Genomic DNA, 21,427 nt, shown 5'->3' with positions numbered 1-21,427 from the left:
ACTCGAACCCCGACGCAAGCCCCTGGGCTCGTAGTAGTCACTCCACACACACGGCTTCCTGCCAAAGCCACCCCGCGTTGGAACAGAAACCCACAGAGCCAGCGCCTGTTTTTGTACAATTGTTTATACAAATTCAACAAAGGTAAAACTGCATCAGGAAGGTCTACGAAAACAACACCGTACAACAATGGCACTTATGAATGCAGAATTTTACAATCAGGAAATAACCATGTTATAAACCTTAAATGAGAACTCAACTCACACTTCAAAGAAAGAGAGACTACGTTTGACCATTTATTCTACGGCTGGACTCACTGTATAAATTAATTTTATATTGAGTACAAGAGCTCATGCTACAGAGTGAAACCCTCCTATGTGCAAAAGCTGAAATTGGAATTTTTTAAAATTTTGAGAAAAAGGTGATTTCTATACAGATAAAACTTGGCAAAGTGTTTTACTTCAACTATAATTTACACCTTATTTCCACAACATGCTTATGTCACTTCTGAAGTATACAAAGCAGGATATAAACTTCCATTAAAACATGCTTTAAGTTGAAAGTATTAACCTACTTTTCCTGACCTGGGCACGTTTGTAGATAGATACTGTCTACGAAGTATAGGTTAAGTTCTCGCCTACCATAAGTAAAGATAAAAATTGGCAATCAAAACCAAAACACTGGTAATGCATTCAAACATTGCATAAATAATTTTTAAACAATTTTTGTACAAAAATAGTTCTGCATAATGTAAGATGTAACAAAACAAAACGTGTTAAGAAGGCAGAAATGCAGTGCGTGGTCCACTTCAATGACACCAACTTTTTTTTTTTGTTGTTTTAAGAAATGAAAAGCAGAAATCAAATTTACACTACCAAGCACATGCTGTGGTACTTTAAATAACAGTATTTCTTGGAGATCAGTCGTCTTCCGGGTGTGAACAATTATCATCAGTAACAGTCGCCTTATGAATTTGCATAAGAGCCAGTGCAGGACATCCCAGGTAGACTGAATTAGTGGCACAAGTTGAAATTCTTAACATGGGTAGTTTCATGTTGTTCTCTCCTCGACAAGAGTTGTAAAATCCAATCGCGGTATTTTCCAATATTCCAAGTTCCCAATTGAAAATAAAATCCCTACGTGTTCTTAGTCCCTTCCCCCCCTCGCCCCAGTATTTACACGTGTCCTTTAACTAACTCAGTTTTTGCAGAAGTTTTTCTTCCACTTGCCCAAACTGAACACTTACTGACATTTCTGCTATGAACTGCTCGCAGCCTTCTTTTGTCACTTGCTTGCAGTACCTCAGGTCGATCTGGCAGATGTTTCCACAACGTTTGAAGTAAGACAGGCACTGGTCAGTAACCTTATTGCAGTCTGCCAGAGAAAAAAGAAAAACAACAAAGGGGGAGAAATTTAACAGCCCGTCTCGGGTTGTTCTCCAGCACGAGGATGGTTTATCCCGACTGCGGTAGGTCCTTCTTGCTCCTCCCGGGCTGTGCCGACAGTGCGATCGCCCGGCCAGCCCCACCGCCGCTCTCCGATCCCCGTGATGCTGTTGTGTAACCAAACAGATAAAGCAAAGCACGCCAGATGCGCGGAGCAGCGGCCTTGGAAAATCCCCTGCGGAGGATGAGCGCGGTACAACACGCGGCTCCCGCGGCGGTCCTGTCAGCTGGTGCAGGGCCCGCGGAAAGGCTAGGCAGCTGCGGGGTTATCTACACCGGCAGCGCACCCAGCAGCTCAAATGGAGGCCTGGGGGGGAGTTACGTGGGGCGGGGGAAGAGCGGGGTAAAACCACTTCCACTGATGAGTGTCTCACGCCAGTCTAACGCCAATGGGCAATTCCCATCCTCCCCCCTCCCCTGCGCTTGTGTTGCTTACCTGATAAATTAATTTCTGTTAATGAATCCCGCGTGGTGGTTCCAACCGCGGTCAGCAGGTTAATAGACTGATCTGTCACATGATTACAGTAACTAAGATTGAGTTTGGAGAGCAGAGGCATGTGCCTTATGATCAGCCGCAAAGAAGCATCTGTAATATCCAGGCCAGCCAAACGCAGCTCAACTATGTTCCGTAGCTTACTCCGGTTGTCGATCTGACCTGGAAAGCGGAGGCAGCAGGTCACTCCCAGAAGTCTCACCCCGAATTGCAAACATCTGCAGATCTATATGAAATGCACTGTGACACACAACACTGCTGCCCTACGTCAACTTCAGACGCTTTTGCCTGTCTGGAGCTTTGGAGGGGACATCAGCAGGAACACTTGTCTATTTTTGGAACAGGCACGTGGACAAAGCCACCTCCTGATTTCAAAACAAAAGGGATGAAAGTAACTGCAGGGGCCCAGCGGAATTACAAGTCGGGAATAAGCAGTAGGCTGTGCAGTGCATGCCAGAAAGCAGATCTGATTTGCTCAAAATTTCACCTGAGCTGATATCCGGGCGAATGTGGCATGACCCACAGAACTGCTCCTTCCCTGAACTGGAAGAAAGTGTTTCCATACTCTCTAAAGTACACCCGTTGCAGCCTGAAGAGAAGAAAGTCAGACAGAAAACCAGCACAGTGGCTCAGATGACTGTTCAGCAGCCAGAGAACATCACTCGTTACCCAGTGGCTTCCAGCGAGGAGGTGTTGCAAGTCACTACTTCGAACACCTCGCGCGTCAGCAAAGCCCAGACCCCCGCCGGTGCTAGCTGCGGGGGTTTCTGCCCGTTTCCTCCAAGGGGGACTAGCAGCAGAACATGCCAGAGAACGGCTGGGACAGGTCTCCCGCGTGCTTCTCCCGCCTGTTACCTGGCCGGTTATCTGTGGGTGGCGACAAGAGGTCTCTCATTTGTGCGTCTTTCAGTCCTTCCGCCCACTGCACGTCCAGAGTTCGGAGTAAAGGACAACTGGAACTACAAAGTGCCGACACTGCTATCCATGAGCACCCTGATAACAGCAGGTCTCGAAGACCTGCAGATACAGAAGAAGTTGGAGCACGTGGCCTCTCCAGAGAGACATCCGCGGTGATCTCTGCTACCACGCACAGGTCGGGTGAAGCCGGTACCGCTCTGACGAACAATCCCAGCACTCCAGGGCAAGCAGGGACCCCGTAAGCCTCCTCCTGCCCAGCTCTGCCTCTCTCCCACCAGCTGGAACTTCATTACTGTGGGTGAGAGCAGACCCCCACCACCCCCTCCGCTGATCACGTCAGCACAGGCACTTTCCATAGCAACATCACCTGCTGACGAAGACCTGTCTCAAATCAGTTTACCTAGCGTGTCAAGTAGTCACAACATAACTAATTTTGGGCCCGTTTTAACCCGCCGATGCTTCACTCCTACGTATCTACTCCTCTCCTAGGACACCCGGATCCCTACAGACACTCCTCAGAGATTGCAGTTTAGATACAAACTGGTTTGCTAAATGGAGTGAGGTGGTCAAAAAACATCACTTACCTGGCAGTCTGTTGATAAGCCAACTCAGCTGCTTTTTAGATATATTTGTCCAGCTAAGATCAAGGGTTACAGGCTGTCTCCTAATAATGCCACTAAGCATAAGTGGAGTGATGGATTTACAATGGTTTAAATCTATTTTGGTCCATAATCTTTTGTCACAGCACCTACCCAAAAAGAAAAAAGCCAACAGCCCTTAATTTGGCACTTGTTTTGATTTCTTCAAGACTTTAAAAGGTGTCATTAAACAGTAGGGAAAATGACAGCATTTAACTGAAAATAGCAAAAATAAGGCTGAGCGATGCTAAGATAAGCACACCACCACACAATGTTATGTAGGTTTGAAGTTTTTCCATCAAATATATCATGCAATAAAGCATGGAATTATTTCCACAGAATTACAAGCATCAACAACTTCGGATCCCATTTTAAGTCATCACAGCACTTACTAAAATCCATTTTCTAGCCTGAAGACAAGCCACACCTTGCTTACCTTCTGAATATAAAGACTGGTTTTAAATATTACTGTCTTAATTTCCCCTGTGCCTTCCCTACTTAAAACCAATGAATTTTGTGAAACAGATTCCCCCCCCTCCTGCTTGGTGCTTTTGTGTTATTCCTGTCTACATGGCTTATCTGTTTTTACGCTCTCTTTGTGGTTCTTTAAGGGCAACAAGCAAGAAGTCCAAACCATGCAGGCTTCTGCATTTTCTCATTTTTTCCATTAAAAAATACTGCACTTACACGGAAAAGGCATTTACCAGCTTTCTGCGACACCAAGAAGCCCACGGAGGAAGCACTCCACACACATCTTCTTGCACCGGATTGTCAACCTCTCAACCTTTCTGTCATTTACCCAGTTTGTTACTAGACTGTGCTAGAAAGGAGTCTCTGTTACAACCTGCCCATCTGTGTGCACATCACAGTTGAATCCAAGATGACAGCCAACAAGAGACGTTACTGCAAGTTCAGTGAAACATGTAAATCTGTCGACTAATGCTTCCTGCTGCCGTACAGTCACCGACTGTGTCAGTGTTCACACTCTGGTACCCCGGGCACCAAACAGACACACTGTGAGTAAATACGGTAACAAAGGATTCCTCCATCAGCTCTGCCGGTACGGAACAGAGCGAACGGGATCGCTCTCCACGCACCCTCTTTGGGGAAACAATCAGCACGGACCTTCTGAGGAGAACACCGAGGGCACTGGGAGATCTTCACTATATCTCAATAGATATTTAATAGCTGAACTGAACAAACCACTGCATTAGCAGTCAGCAAGTCCTGGGGGCAGAATGACACCGAGACTTCGCATGACCTAGACTGGCTGTTCCAGCAGGCAAGAACATTGTGGTGTCTAACTACAGAACAGGCTGCTCTGGGGCGTTACAGCCCCGGCAGACTGACGCCGATGCTCACACACACACACACACAATTCCCATCAGAAATGCTGGGAACCGCTGTTTCTGAGAAAGCACCAGAAGACAGGCTACTTCTCTAGGCACTGCTGGTCACCCCTTCTCCTTGCGCTCAACCGAGCATCAGTGACGACCTGCACACCTCTCTAGGAGGCATTCGTGCCTCCGCCACCCTCTTCCCTTTCGAGTCCCTCCCGCTACACGTTACACCCGGCTCGGCTTCCCGCCCTCCTTACCATCTGTTCCAGGTCTTGCAAACTCTCATACAGATGCACAAGTCCCTATGACTGAGGTAGCTAAAGACAGCCATCCAGACTTCCCTCTGCATCACGTGGGCTGCCCCGTCATCCAGGGGGAGCGAGTCCGGAGGGGGGCTGATGGGAGGTGGCCGGATAACGTGTCGTTCCATCTGAATGCATTTGGGAGGAGAGAGCGAAGGCGGTGGCCGGGTTATTCCCCGAGGTGTGCTTCGCAGGCTGGGGATGAGCTGGTGCCTCAGCTCCCGGGGAGTCCCGTTTAACCCTTTGCTGAACCTATGGAGTCTCTCGCTGTTGTTCAAAGCACGCTTAGGTTCCTCATTCTCGCTCTCAGGTTCAGATTTGATGGGTTGGTGATTCTCATTAGCAAGGCTGTTCTCGGTTTTTTGGATCTCCTGGTTGAGCTCCTTGCTGAGCTCCTTGCTTAGTTCCTTATTGGGAAGCCGCCTTTTCCGCCTCATCTTGAACTTCTTCTTGTCCCTGGGCTCGGCGCCCTCCGTACTGGGGCCTGCAGTGGGCGAGCTGGACCGTGACTGGTCGCTATCCTTGGACCTGGGAGGTGCCTCTGGCAGGTCATCCTCTGGCTCCTGCTTGAGGCGCCGCAGGGGTTTGATCATGGCAGTTCGGTCATCTGGAGCCTTCCACGATCGCCGCTGGAAAGGAAGAGACAAAGGCTGACTATTCGAGCAAGAACGTACTCAGCAATGCTTCACATGCTGATGCTCCACACAGGCAGCCCTGCCCGGGGGTCGGGCTGCCCGCCAGCGCGGGGCCCCACCCATCTGAGCACAAGGGTACATTCACTGGCCAAAGGTATCAAGTTCAAGTGCCATCATGGATGAGGAGTCCCAGCTATTGGCTCTCCGGGCTCCAAGAGAGTGATAAATGCATTTATTCACCGTGCATAATCCTGCAGATTTAAGGGCCTTATTAGACAGTGGACAATTTGTATACAGAAGATTAGCAGCATACTATAGACAGCTTTTTCCCCAGCAGGCCAGAAGAAACCAGGCTTGGGACACATTCACTGGGCACCCACTTTAAACACTGGCCGACGTGCGTTCATGCCCAACGGCCATCGCAATCGCCGACTCGCACTGTGGCTGTGCTGTTGTGGCCCTTACCGCTGGATACTCACAGCCTCGTTTAATTACGCTGCTCCTCTACGTCCTGCTAAACTCTGCTCGTCTTCTCAAGCCTCCCCCACCTCCGGTGCATGCGGAACGGGGAATCTGACTGACAGGCCTGACACGCTGTTAGCCTGGTGAGACCCCACGCTGACACGACCTCCAACACAACGCAGGCTGACAGAGGTTAGCTGGCACCTTCTTCCCTGCCCCAGTCACTGTTCATAACAGCAAACTCCACTTCACTTGCTCGCTTTAATCAAATCTCCCTTTGATGCACACCAGATACAAGCGTAAGAGATGTACAAACTAAGACCAGGGAAGACTTCAAGTCTAATCTGATCACTACAAGCAAGAAAGAAGCCACCAACTGTTAAAATGAAACAGCTCTAACAACAAGAGATCTGGACTGGCAAGAAAGAGAGAACTGCTGTGAACGCACTTGTTATATCAGAAGGTCTATGCTTTCACAATAAACTAATTGGATCAAGTCAGTGGATGCGCTCCTATGCTTCAGACTGCGGCGCGCAGCGGAGAAAGCTGATCACCCTGTCTTTAAATTAACATATTGTAAAGGGAGAGGTCACAGTAAGTTAGTGACAGGTTAGAATAAAAAAATTACATCATCAGACTACTGTCAGCTTGCAGCATCCTTCACACAGGGCACCGACGAGTGCTTAAAGGTATTGGACTCCTGTTATGGTGCCAGATTGAGAGGTAATCGGTACTGGCGTGCCAGGTTATCCCTGGCTCCCTGGGGTGCCAGCGGGGGACTCCAGGGATGTGCTGTGGTACAGAACGCTGAGGGGCTGTGTGGCAGGGGCAAGATCCAACCACACAGGAAGAGTGAAACATCAGTATAGAAAGAGAATTTTATTCCTTGGGTCATCAAAACACAGCTTGCTGCTGTATTTTAATATGGGACAAGAGAACGGAAAATGTAAAACCAGACACTGCAGCTAAACTATCCTGAAGTGTAAACGTTTCCATGAGAGAGATATTCTGTAATTTCAAGATGTAAATGCGATAATAAAAATGCCTGCAGTGACACAAGGACATGACTGATAGAGAAACTGGCTCACCATTCAGCTCGCATGAGGAGAGGGGATTAAAAGAGATTGAGAACACATCTATTAAAAAGGCAAAGTACCTTCCTCCTGAAGAGTTTCTCTTCTTTTCCAAGTTTTAGCTGTTGGAAGAAAGAAAAGTAAAAACCCCAAAACATGACATTCGTTGTGCTGTGTGATGAAGGTTTGGTGATCCACAGCGCCTTCCTCACGCACTGGGGGGCTTTCATGGAGCAATTCAAGCCGTCCATAAACACTGCAGTGAGTCCATAAGGATGGGAAAAGGAAAGCATGGCCAGAAAGCAGATATGCATAAACTGGTCTCATAATTTTGCTCTCTCATTCCACCAAAGCAACCCCAATCCCTACATTTACTGTACTGTAGCATTCCCGCTGTCCAGCCTCACAGGGCGGACTGACTGCCACTCCTCGTGAACTACATATGCAATACAAAACCAGACACTGATTCTGATTTTAAAGCCATCAGCTATTTACTCATGAGACACATGAAATCTAGGTCCTCATTTCCACCTCTGCAAACCAGCATTTCTGTATATCACAAGTACCGTATTTCGCAATCCACAAGACAATTCAGAGTGTCCCTGCCTGGCCCAAGAGCTCTGACTGTTAAATTCAGGGAAAAGCTGTCTACATCGCTGTTGTGAGCAGCTCCTCCTCTCTGCAGGCTACAGAAAGTGTCATTTCTAAAGGTCCTCTGATGGGTTATGAGTATTGTACGTCCCTGAATCAGCCACAAAACAAGCTGCCATGCGCCACCAAGTGGATAAAGATGAAAAAGTTTCCATTAAAAATTGATTTTCACCTTGTTCCTACTCCAAGCACCTTGTAAAGGCTTTTCAGTTAAAGTGGGTTTTCTAGTATTTTGAATAAAACAACAGCCATGGCCCAGTTGTTCGGCCTCTGAACGTCAACCCGAGTGTCGCTGCTCAAACTACTGTCCTGCTAGACTAGCAGTTTTCAGAAAGGAAGGTAAAACATCTCAGCTTCTTTTGTAACAATCTGCGATTTCAAGATGAGCTATAAGCCAGAAGGCAAGAGACATCAGCCGCAACCAGCCCACGCGCATCTGTGTAAGTACATGAAAAGAGTGTTTTGTCATACCCGCTTTCTCATAGGGGGTTCCTGGGGTTTCTCAAATTTCCTTTTCCTCCACAGATGCACTTCGTCTGACTTTCTCCTCAGTATTGAGTCAACTTGAGTCTTTTTGGAATGTTCCTCTGATTTCCGCCTGGGAGTTTCTTCACAATCCCCTTTCCGTTTTGCAGCATCTGTTACTTCCTTATTGTCTCTGTTCATTTTCTGTTCCTTCAGCAATGAGCCTGGGAGATTTGATGCGTATTTGAATCCTGGTCCGCGCTTTTGCTTGTACGCCAAAGAGACACAAAACACAAACAAACTTTATATCTTATGCCTTTCTCGGCTCTTTAAGATGCCTGCCACACTGGTGGGTTGATCACTTTGTAACAGACAAAATAATTAGCAAGGAGTTAAGAGTAAAGTAGTTTCAACTTCCATGAAGTTTTTTTTGTAACAACACACTTGCCCTGTCTGTCTCAGGTTGCAAAGAAAGAATGTTTCACTAATTCCAACAGACACTTCAGGTTTTGCATAATTGCTTGTGGATTTTGTTTTTTTAAAAAAGTATTTTCATCTTAGAAATTAACATGCAGCAGTGCACAGAACTAACCTAAATATTCCCCAGGTTTTGGGTGAAGTGTTGGTACATGAAACAAGAATACAAAAATTATTAAAGAATAGAAAGCCATCAGCTTATTTCCTTCAACTCAACTGAATTAAGCACAAAATCAAAAGCTGGTATTGGGCAAAATTATTTCTACAAGCCAGAGGGAATGCTTGAGATTTTGTATCTTATTCTAGCACCACTTATTCCCATTAAACTCACTTTTCCAGTTTTCCCTGCATGGTTGCACTTTGGACACTCCCAGCAGTTCGGCAGCTCATCGTTAACCACACCATCCGATTCCTTCACCTGGTAAGAGAGAGGCACAACTCAATTCACAATCGTGCTGCAAAAGGCTGCAAAAGTCTACAGGTAGATCATTTAGAGGCATTTTGTACAGCTCATAATTTACTCTGATCGACTGCTGCCCTCCCAATGGCTGCAGAAAAGAAACCCAGATCACTGCAGGTGCTGCACCATCCTGCTGGTGCTGAGCAAGCCCTCGGCCCTGCACAATTGCCCTTCTGATGATGCCAACAGGGGAGGAAAGCACGCTGGCCAAATTGGTATTGGACAAAGGTCTGGGCTTTTTATGAAGGTCAGTGACAATCCCAATTAACACAGGGCACATTCTGCTCTTGCAAAAAACCCAAAAACAACAAAACCCACCTCAACAACCCAAACCAAAACCCAGGACTGTAATCACGCCATCTCCAAACATCCTCCCACACCACTTATTTGAGAAGCTCAGTCCCGTCCTGTGTCCCCCCGTGCCCCCTGGAGCAAGGCACAGTCTGATCTTTTAATAGGAAGGGATTTTTCCCGTACACACATTCTCACATACATTAATACCGTTCGGCATTTTTAGAAGCAAAGCACCCTGCACTGTAATCAAGTGTTCCTTAAAAGATTTTTCTTTATGGATCAGAACTAGCAGTCCCATGCCTCCAGCCCTCAAGCCCATGTGCCAATAAAAATGATGGTTGCCAAGTCAGCTGGAGAACAGGCACTTCCATTCAGAAGACTGGACACACGACGGCGGTTTTAGTTTCCCACACCCACAGTTACCCTAGCGTAAGGAAGAGAAATGCTCACTACTTCACTGCCTCCGAGAGACTGTGACATTTTGCTCTTTGAAAGAGAAGACGCACGCTCAGTGTTGTTACACTACAATAAAAGCACAGTCCTGCCCTACGCAGTTGAAAAGCTGCTGGTTTCTGAGTTTCCATACAGGAGCCCACATTACTTTCCAAACAGGAGATGGGTGTTTCTGAAAAGGCATTTCTGTGAATGAAACTGAGGATGAAAAGGAGAGCTAAGGTAAAAACACCCTCCAGACAAACACATACGCTCACTGATGGCACATTCACATTTAAGGGTTTAGTTATATATTCAGAAATAAGCCTTGGGAAAAAAAAAAAAAGATGATTAATTTATTTCTATTATAGACAACATAAACATGGTACTGTCAAGACAAATAGCTAGGCATTGGCATCAGCAGCACAGTAGCAGGAGACTGCGGCTGAAACAGGCAGGGGCAAAGATCTGCAGATTTTTCACGTTTCTGAAACATCTCCTCCTCTCCTCCCAGCTCAGCGAACACACACTAGCTGTGCAGGATCAAGCCCTGCTTTTAGGGGAACTGCTTCCTCAAGCCCCCGAGCCAGACAGCAGCCATTCTAGTTTCACCATCTAGCGAGAGTGATGGGATGTCAGTCTCTCTCAGCAAGTCTTCTGGAGTTAATAAATGAGTAAATGAAGTGGGCAGAATTTAAATACTGGTTTTATCACAACTGCGCGCCTTTGAACCTTCTTTCCCATGGTAGGTGTAAGATACTCCAGGAGTTGTTGTATACATCTCTGCCTCAGGGGAACAATTCCTGGCCAAAGCCCAAGTTGGGAACAAGTTATTTCCTGCACCGAATATAGAACAAATGCTACTAAAGGGAAAGCATTACAGCTCTGTCCTTTCTGTGAAGTTTAAGGAACTGAACAGATGTGAGGAACTGTAAGCACACTAATTAGACACACACAAACCTGCCACTGAATCTGTCCCAAGCCTTTCAGGCTGGGTGGGAGCCAGTTCTGAGTGTTTGCTACAAAGCGCAGGTGGGTGCCTGAGCCACAGCGTGAGGCATCTTCAGAAACATACCTGCAGCACGAGGTCAGCAATTCAGAAAGTCTAAACATGAGACTACGCTACTGTGACGTCTTCTTGCTAGGGAATCTGGAGACCCCCGGATGCTGATCTGACATCGCTGAGTGAGAGCCGAGAATTCTGGCAGTGCCAAGACTGAAACAACATCAGCAGCGAGACGCACCTGGGCTGAACCCATGGGCAGCAGTGCAGCTGTGCTGGAAGAGGTCCTTGTACTTCTGCTGTTCTGACAGGGCACCTAAATATTCACCTTTTCCATCATTATCATAATATCCATCCAAGATGAAAAAGAACAGGCTCCTACGGGGGAAAACAAACCCCTTCTCTTAAGGAGACAACATCAGATACTGCGCTCACTCACACGTGCTAACCAGCATTACTCGCAATTTGACATGTAGCAAGAAAAACCCATCAGTATCAGTTCAACTCGAACGATCTGTAACAACAAAAGGCAATATTCCTCCAAAAATCTCTAGCTCCCTCTGGAAACAATGCTGAGCTTGTGAAATGCTCGCCAAGACCGTATTCATAAGAATCTCTTCAGCAAAACGCGCATTTGTGTTGGTATTGTATTTTCAAGGAAAGAAGCATGGCAGAAACCTCCCATGAGATGTCCCAGTACGTGGAACATCCTGGCTGTCCTTAGTGCGGTTCCAACGCGAGCACCTGATGTGCTCTGGTACCCAGGGCTCCCCCAGCAAGAGGCACCCACAGAAGCTCCTCAAGGCTGCAAGTGTGTCAGACCACAGACGCACCTGAGCTGCCCTTAATCTCCTCAAAGAGGTCATCTTCTGACACTGTTTTTCCACAGAGAAAACACACCACAAACTTGTACAGCCGAATCAGGAAGCTGGAAGAGGATGGACTTCAAACCAGGAACAACCTGCCCTGGAGTACAAATTAGCCAGTGCATGTGCCCAACTACTCCACAAGCTTTGGAGACGTGTCTTGGAGGGAATTCACTCCACACGGGAATAAGCCAGGAAAGGACACCTCCTCCCCTTCACTGATCCAGTTTATTCCAGTCCCCCCCAAAAGTACATTTGCCAGACATTTAATTGGAGATGACCGACAATTCATGTGTACTACCGAGTAGGATAGGAAGGGACTTTCTCTTGGTGGACAGCCGAAGCAGCTGCCCTGGGGCTGCATCTGCATTCAAAGGCGCTTCCCACAAGGACTATTTATGGGCTCCATCCTCTGGGCTTAAGCCCATGTCAAGGGCTCGAGCAACATGCAAACATGGCCACAAATTTTTGTCTCGCAGAAAATCATGGAACCCAGGGATAAAGAGCAAGGAGGGAACCAAGGAAGAGGCTCCATTTTCTTTTTGCTGTTCTCTGGTGCATAGTCTCATCTCGCCTTCCGAGACGATTCTGAAATCCTACCGGTGCCCTTTGTCTCAGTAAATAAACAGTACCAGTTATCCCACCATTCCAGCTCAACAGAAGCACTGAGAAATGAAAATACAAGACGCACAAGGCACACTAAGTCTCCCACTGCTTAATTTTCAGAAATACCCGAAGCGACATTGTTCCTAGTTACCAAAACAGCACTCAGAACACTACATACGCATAAAAGAACAAACAGCACTTGCTTGATTTCACAGATCTGACCCACATCCTGTGCAACTAGTCCCAAATGTGGTATGGGGAGAGGAAACCATACTTGAACTGCCACTAGACAACAATCACGTCCTCTGGACTCAGCCACGAAGCATCACTGACGCTGCAAAGCGAGAGATGGGGGAGCGCAGGGCATTTTCAGGAAGGACTGGAATAGCAGAGCAGCAGCTACAAGCCAAAATTGAGGTACCTCTGAAAACGAGCAGCTCCTTCCCTTGCTTCATCAACCCCCGAAGCCTTGTTTTAAGCAGAGCCAAGCAAGCAAAGCTCCCTTTCAGAGCCCATCTGTGGCAGGAGCTGTGAGCACCAATTTCATGAATCAGGGAGACAGCCACAGTTCTGGTTTGCCAGCTACCTACTTTCTGCTCTAATAAATGACACAGACATAGCTTGGTGCAAGACTATGTACAGCACAAGAAAAATAAAAGGCCAGGAGAGCGTCACCCCGGGCCTGCATAAAGAACATACCTCTCCTCCCAGAGATCCCAGAAGGGCCAAAAGCTGCTTTCTGGGGCATGGTGTGTCAGAACACATTTGCTTTGGCAAATCACTTTAACCATAAACAAATCAGCAACAGGAAATGGCTGATCAGCTGAAACCAACCAGCTCTGGAGACAGGCGGCTTCTAAACACTAATACACAAAGATATGCCCAAAATGACACTTTTGTTACCAATATAGCTGCTCACAGGACTCAAGCCAGCCAAGGGTGAGCACTCCTGCAGCCTGAAACTCGCTCAGTTTGTTCTCTAGAGCTGCGGTCTTCCTACTGCAACATTTGCTCCTAATATCTTTAAAGCCAGCTGCCACTGAAAGGCACATCCATGCCTGGACAAACACGAACAGCAAACTACTCGTTTGTACTTTGTGGGGCACAGGAAGGAGCTACCGACACGGGGATTGTGACTAACTCATCCAAAAGTACAGGCAGATTTCTCTCTCCTCTTGAGCTTCCCATCCCAACTGAAACTACTCACTTCCCTAAACAAGAGGCAAAAAAGAAAGAAAAACAAAACAAAAAACCACAAGATATTTGCATGCACACACATTTCAGAGGTTGTCCAAAGCAAGAGTCTCTGCTTACAGGGATGCTGTTACATCAAAGGATCCCCGCCTGCCCGTCAGGGCTGCGTGTGCCACGGCTGTCACCCTGCTTCTCACATCAACTCTTTGCTCACTTAAGTTTCCAAAGATGAAAATGTGAAAGCGTTCCAATTTCTGTGCACTACTTCTACATTAAGGTGATAACTAATCCAGTTTTTGTTTCCAACATGTACAACATCCTTGTACTCACCTTAAGGCATCCTGGGTGTATGATTTCATTACAAATGGAGCATTCCATTAGCATGAGATTAAACTTGCTCTCCTCCTCTTCCACAGTGTCCTCTTTCCCAGCTTCTCCGCACACCAGACACACAGCAGTATGAGGCAACACCGGCTGTTTACACATATCAGGAAGAAGTCTTGATCAGGACACGGAAGACGTATGGAAACAGAAGAACTCAATGTGCATTTACAGTATCCTCGTTTCAAAGAGGACATAAACAGGGATTAATTGTGCAAACTGCTGAAGGCTCCAGCCCAGCAGAGCAACGAAGGCAAGAAAAACAGTCGGGGCTGGGTACCCAGACCAAGCACCACAGGACATGTTTCATGGAATGGAAGTGCCCTCCCTGTACCGACACAGATTCATGGGGCACCCCAGGGATGGATGAAAATGCTTTTTTTGTGGGTCCCTTGAATCCGTGAGCTGACACGGACATTGGCATGCAAGTCACCTCACTGGTGTACAATGGGAGGGAAAGGAAGCAACCTAGAACATCACTGTTCACACCCATTAAGCTTCACAATCTGACTAGCAATTTGGCAGCTCGCTCCCTTTACAAGCGGGGCAGACAGATGTTATGGGACCCAGTCCAGGTCTCACGGCAAGCCCACAACAGAACCAAGAACAGACCTTTTCCTGACTGACAATCTATTATCTAGGGCCCTGCTCCCAACCTGAACATTGCAAAAAGCACTGCACAGACACTTAAAAAGAGAATTCCTCTCCTGCAAGTGTCACAAGTGAGAAGCATACTGATTTTTTTCTGTCTTTTGCTGAGGCAGAAAGGGAACTGCAGCATCTCACATATCTGTCACCCATGTCAAAGCACTGAATGCCAGTCTAATTAAAAAGCCACCTTTGTGCTAATGAGGAACAAACTTCTGGTTTGTGGCAAAAAGGTATAAGCCTCATTACAAGAAAGAAAAGGAAGATCCTTATAAGAACCTGGCTGTAATGTGAAATGCAATCGATTAGGTTGCAAGTCCTTAACTATTAAGCAGCCAGAGATGTGGCTTTTCACGGCAAGGATCTCTTGTAAATGGAGTGAATAAAATCCATAAGCAGATACTTCCACACCAGACCAAATCTATGCAGCAACAGTGCATCCTTCGGCAAGTTTCAGATAGGGAAGAACCTAGCTATACTAAGCCATTACAGAGTACAGCGTGCTGACCCACACACCAATATCTGATACATTAGCTACGGCAACACTTTCCTGCTTTCTCATGCCAGTACTTACCCACGCTCCATTTTAAAAGCATTTTGCAAATGCTACTTAATTCCCACCCTTCCTCCAAGCACAAAATAGGAATCTCCCCATGATCCCATTCCACCAGCAGGTAAACCAGAGAAAAGCTAAGTTGTCCAGAGCCGTAAGAGCTCTGTCCTCTTGTTTTGTCCTATCTCCCACACGACAAGTATTTATATCCACACACAAGAACAAACATCCCAGGAGCAGCACAATTTTTCTTGCTGGGAGCAGGGGTGTCTAGGGAATCTCCTCTGTGTCCCAACTAGCCCTGTCCCACTGACGGGCTGGAACAGCAGCCGTGCTGTCACAACTCGTCATCCCAGCACAGGGCCCCCACACTCCCTTCAGACCTATTCAGTGCAGCATAAAGCGTCCCAGGCGCTCCCGTTTCCTTTCTTGATTGAACTGGTGATGCAGAGGAGTTTCCTGTTCTCTGAACGGCAGTACAGGCTCTCTTAAGGCTTCCGAGTTTAATGAAAGCCTGTGTCTAGTTAATATTGTCAATGTTATTAACCAGACGAAAGCACAATCCCAGAACTGTAGGGATCATTACTTCCACAGAGCCTTGCTTCGGTGTTTTGCGGGTTTTTTTGGCTAGAAGCTGTTGGATAGGTACCACAATATATTACTATTGCAATTGTTAGAGAACATAATGAACAAGAGTAAAGACAATAGGATTGCTTATAGAAATGTAAAGCACCATTAAAAGTTACAACAGTTCAACTTGTTAATTTTCTGTGCTTTTGCTGGTCTAAGGAAGTTTGTAATACTGCCCCTGCTATTTACACCAATGGGAACCTACGAAAAGCAGAGAGGTCTTCTTCAGTGCTTGCAAGGGTGGGACAAGGAATCAGAGTACCCTGGCTACCAAGCCCTGTAGTCCAACCACAGCTCCTGGAAATAAAACTGCAAATACCAAGAAGAAAAATACTTCTTCATTAGAAGAAAGGGGATGAGAGGATGAGTAAACTCAGCCAGAAGAGAACCCAGTTCATCTCCAAACGGCTCCGCGTGTTTATCAAGAGTGAAACAGCTTAGTATGAAAGTTTCCTTCATCAGTCAGGACAAGAAAGCACACTGCAGCCCTAATTTAATCCCTCCACTAAAAAGGCAGCACGATTTCACTATTTCTTCCCCCTGGAGAATAATAAATTCTTCATCCATGCTGTTCAATTCATGCCACACTCCAGGAAATCAAGTGTTCAAAGAAAAGACACTTGAGCTGCAAAAGCACTCTGCAGAAAGGTAGATATTCTTTGTACTTTACTGAAAGATCCAGCAGAGCTGAATCCAATCCTCTATGTCAAGAACAGTGCATGGCTTAGAACAGGACATGGAGTGAGCAACCAGGAGCAACTACTGGAAATCTTAAGTGCTTATCAGTTTTCTATCAGTGTCAGATCAAGTCATTTAATGCCTCCACTTCAGTTTCCTCATCAGAATTAAAGGAAGAAAAAAAAAAAATAAGTGAAAGGAACTGTAACAAGAGTTAGAGAGAAATCAGTACAGATGGGGTGATATTTCAGTTATGAATAAACAACATTCCTCTCCTTAAAAAAAAACAACAGAAAACCAAACCCTCAACAACAGCATGATCAAGACCTTCCAAAGAACTAAGAGAAAAGCTAAAGCTAACTTTTACCCTTGAATGGGAGCACTGTGGACATGAGACCTGAGGAGAAGCTCCACGACAGTCAGTATGAAAGCAACAGATTCAAAAGATGCTTGGACAACTTAATGGAAGATTAATCTGTCAATATTTGTTAAATACAAAGCTATCACTTATGACTCAGGAAGCTTCTTAAGTAATGTATCGCAGGAGCCCAGGAAACTGTCTGACTGTCTGCTTGCCCTGTCCTGATGTTCATCCCCCAACAGCCATTCCCAGTCCCTGAGGAAGACAAAACCCTGGCTTGATGACTCTTCGGCTCATCTGGATCAGATCCCTCCTATACGCCTAGGTAATAGCAAACAAATTGAAATTAAGGTCTCAAGTAGCCTGGGGCTGGGGTCACCAATGCCAAAATCTTGGAGGATCACGATTTCTCCATATCTTAAGTTCTTTAAGTAGTTAAGATGGTAAAGATAGTTGCAAGGTAGCTTTTCTCAGGAAATTCAGAGATCCAAACAGGCCTCTTTTCCCTTTGAATCAGAACTTCCCACTGTTCCCCTTCTCCCCCAAATTCCAGAATTTCAGTGTGATTTGAGTGCCAATTTCTGGTGTACTGTCATCTCCACATCTACCTTCTGAGAATATATTACTGAGAATGAAAGCTGTGCTACTAGGTTTTAGGAGCATTCTGGTTTAAGACTGGAGGTGTGTGTGTGAAAAGTGATGGGAAGAAGAGATCTGAACTGAGAGGGCAGGGATTACACTGTTTTGCCTGATCTGCTTTAGAGACTACTCAGAACAGAGTTCTCGGTTCCACACCTTGTCACCAGGAGACAGACACAGGAAAGAAATCTCCAAACAAACTGTAGCAACAGGTACACTTACTGCGATACACTGCCTCATAATGCAGGACTGTTTCATCCTGCCAGGTCCCCCAAATTTCTTCATGTCTTTGCAGAAGTGACACTCGCCGCACTCTGTCCGCAGACACGCCTCGCACTTGCGGCATCGCGTCCTCCTCCGACGTGCTCCAGCGGTCGTCCGATTAGCCGCGAGCTTTACTGCAGAAGCAGTGCCCAGTTTCCCTTTCGGCCGCCCGACTGCCCTGTTCTGAAAGAGCCAGACACACAAGGTTAATTGCACATCCCACTTACCACCTAAACTACAGAACTTCCTCGGACAGGAGTTGTATACATCTTAGACATAAAACTGACATGTATCAGAATTATACACAGATGGGTAATACTCAGCAGATCACTCTTATAGGTAAAGGAGTTCCATTACCTTTTCAAGAAAAGATGCATTGTAAAAAGACAAAGAAACCAAGGCATAAATGAGAGATCCCAAACCTATAGCAAGCCCACTTCAACAGGAGGGCAGGGAGAATCAATTTACGCACAGCTCAGTGCAGGACCAAGTCCCAAGTGACGTGCTTGGCTTAGGTCAAGAGATGATCTGCGCCATTGCTGAGCTCTGGGCTAGGGAGCTCTTAGAATTGTGCTCAGGTTAAGCCAGAAGGTCTACTTTTCTCCACTGGAAGTGGAAGAATCCAAGGAGACAGCAAAAGCAATTTTGAGGTTACGTACAGCAGAGAAACACTCAGCAGCGATGGCTCAAGCCTCAGCAATCTCCCTAAAAAAAACCAGCAGCGTATGAACTACTGCCAAGTGATAAAGTAGGAAATAAAACACAAATACTACAAAACCCTTCCAAAGTAGCTCCCCTCATATCCAATACTAGCAAGTGCTCGAAAACAGAACACTAACTGATGCTGTGCAGAGGCTAAAAAGGGCATCCCAGGTCTAGATTTCAATGACCTTTAAGACAGAAGCTAAAGGAGCATGAAAAGGTTTTAAATGATTAGGTTAACTGCAACATACTCACTCTGGATATCTAAATTTCATGTTCTCATCAGAAACACCCTGTTATACACAAGAACTTACAGCTCAAGCCAAAGATCGCTAAATACCATCTAATTGTATGGGGCTAATTACGCAAGAATTGGCTTGGCTCATTCTTACCACTGACAGCCTTCTCCATAAAGATGATAATAATAGGACTGCAAAGTTCATCTGGTTTAGTATTTATACAATTTTTCCACTTTCTGCACATCTCAGTATATGACTGACAGACCAGCCAGTTTCACTTTCTGTTCCTGCTGAATTCTGGGCAATCACCACAGCAGGGGCAGGTTGGCTACAGAAAGCCATGCAGAATTTCCACTGCAGTTTTTAAAAGAAAGGGTATGGAAACATGCTACTTGGTACTACAAAAGCTTCCCTAAGTGTCCTACTATACAACCCTGAAGAAAAACCACATTGCCAAGTATTTGAACTTCCTCCCAGCTGACTTAGCAAAGCTCCAGTGACTTTCTTAAGATGCAGAAGAGTGCTGATATTTTAACAGAGTCTCCATCCCAGAAACCTCCATGCTGGGAGAGCAGAGAAGGCAGGAGCTAGACCTCTTAGCTTTCTCTCCCACAGACCTACTATCGTAACTGAGGTGGGAGAAAACATTGCTTAGTCAATGAGGCTCCACAGATTTCAGCAAGTTTTTAATTATGCTCCTCCAGAACACGTTTTGCTTGCAGGTTGAATCGCACTGTGCTGTGTGAACACAGACAAGTGTAGCTTCCTTCCCATTGGCAACCGCACCAGACTCCTGGATTTCAGATCAATTTCAGACACTCTAAAGAATAAATATTTACCTTTTAGACCAACTTTTCAGCCTCTCAAGGATAAAGTCAGCTCTACCAGGACTGGCTTAGAGGCAACGTAGATAAGAGATAATTTCCTTCCTCGGCATGAATCACTCCTCCGTTCTCTCTATTAGAGTCTCCTTCCACTAGCAAGGGAAGCGAGAGACACGAACCAAAGGCTAGACAGCAGTGGGAACACGTTAAACCGAAATACGTACAACCACCTGGGCAGTTCCCCTCTGCCAACAGCACATGAAAGATTCTGCGTGAGCATCTGACTCCTTTCCACTAGGTTTGAACGTGATTAAGTTTTTTTAAGAAGGTCAACACCAGCTACAACACCATCAGAATAGTCTTTTTTAAATGCAATCTCTTTCAAGGAAAAATCAAACTCGGTACTTTTCCAGCTGAAAGACAACTCCCGATTCTGCCATAGTAATAGAAGCCAAGTCCTAATTCTGAGGACAGCTTCTTAAGTGCCAGGACACTGCAAAGATGCAAGTGGTAAAAAGGCATCACTTCAACACAGAATTTGAGAATCCTCAAAAAAAAAAAAAAAAGGCAGGAAGGTGAAGGTTGAAGAACAAGTCTGAAGCCCCACCACACCACGTAACTAGGATTTCCTTACAAATCACCACCACACAGCAGACGGCAGAAGTGCAGACCTCTGATCGCACTGTATGTAACATTTCTTACCTACTCAGCCCTCTTCACTGCTTGTTAGGAAATTCAAGCAATTGTACTAGCTGGGTTTGTACTAATTTACCAACCCACCAAGCCTCAGTCCAAGCCACGTTTTCACTCCGGGATGTCGCAGCCAGCAAGGCTAGAGAGGCCTTGCAGGAATTCCCACTAGTATCTAGTTTCAAGGGGCTCCACCGTGGTCGCTTAAAAACCTCCACAGAAGAAAATCTGGCCTGTGGGTTACTATCCCAGAAAGGGGCTGGGATTCAAGGGGGTAGAAGGAGCCTCCAACATGTCTTGGGGTTTATTTAGCATATGGCAGACAGCCAGATAAATTCCAGGTCGATGTAAGTGAAGAGATACTGCAGGATTTCCAGCTCAGACTGCCGTTTTACAATGTACCAGCCCTCATAGCAAAACTAGGTAAAGGTTTCCTTCCCAGCTCCTGTTCCCACTTCTGTACTGCAATTTGCCACCCTCCTAGCACAACTCTGTGGAGCTGTCTTGCAAACAATGAGCAAGTGGTAGGGGATGGCACGATTCCTTAACCTGGGCTTACCACGGCGGCCAGCGAACAGCAGCTCCACAGCCTCAGGCTCAGGACTGGGTGACACACTAAGCCCTAAAGTAGGTTCTGGACCAATGTAGTCTCCCACCTGCGCAGCAGATCCTATCATCTCCTTTCCCAAGATGAGCTGAGACCCTCAAGCACAGCCTGTGCCTGCTGACTCTGTAGTCCCCAGCCGCCACCTCTGAGAACTGTCAAGAAAAGAAAGATTATACCAAACTTGAAGAGAGCTTTTTTCTTAAATCTTACAACAAAAACCAGGGAGTTGAGACAGAGCCTGCCTGAAATACTATCATAAGTAATCCCCTGTGTTCTCCAGCACCTCTGCAGAAACTGTGCCCATACTTCTCTGGCCACAGCAAGAGTCTTCAGAAGAAGGGTAGGAGGATGCTGAAGTGATGACAACCACTCTCCCAAGCTCCTAATGAAGGCTGCGCAAGCAGCTGCTGAAACATATTAGGATTAATATACTAAATACCTACCTCTATTACATTGAAA

General features: G+C 46.2%; 1 protein-coding gene across 4 annotated transcripts in view; it reads right to left on the bottom strand.

Annotated features, from left to right (window-relative positions):
- Positions 1-113: 113 nt before the first annotated feature.
- The window catches only part of KDM2B (lysine demethylase 2B), a 128,369-nt gene continuing 107,055 nt past the window's right edge, over positions 114-21,427 (bottom strand). For 2 of the 4 annotated variants that reach the window (XM_075167717.1, XM_075167719.1), the window contains 11 exons: positions 17,865-18,089; positions 14,083-14,226; positions 9,229-9,315; positions 8,427-8,696; positions 7,388-7,426; positions 5,090-5,763; positions 3,439-3,602; positions 2,792-2,953; positions 2,424-2,525; positions 1,880-2,098; positions 840-1,372 (listed from right to left, as the gene is read on the bottom strand). In XM_075167717.1, coding sequence (XP_075023818.1) covers positions 1,191-1,372; positions 1,880-2,098; positions 2,424-2,525; positions 2,792-2,953; positions 3,439-3,602; positions 5,090-5,763; positions 7,388-7,426; positions 8,427-8,696; positions 9,229-9,315; positions 14,083-14,226; positions 17,865-18,089 — 2,268 coding nt within the window. In that variant the 3' untranslated portion in view covers positions 840-1,190. Of the gene's footprint in view, positions 1,373-1,879; positions 2,099-2,423; positions 2,526-2,791; positions 2,954-3,438; positions 3,603-5,089; positions 5,764-7,387; positions 7,427-8,426; positions 8,697-9,228; positions 9,316-14,082; positions 14,227-17,864; positions 18,090-21,427 lie in introns of all 4 variants that reach the window. The other 2 variants (XM_075167720.1, XM_075167718.1) reach the window with 2 other exon arrangements.

This window comes from Calonectris borealis, chromosome 18, assembly GCF_964195595.1.
Source record: "Calonectris borealis chromosome 18, bCalBor7.hap1.2, whole genome shotgun sequence".
NCBI lineage: Eukaryota > Metazoa > Chordata > Aves > Procellariiformes > Procellariidae > Calonectris > Calonectris borealis.
This window is presented reverse-complemented; position numbering and strand designations above follow the sequence as displayed.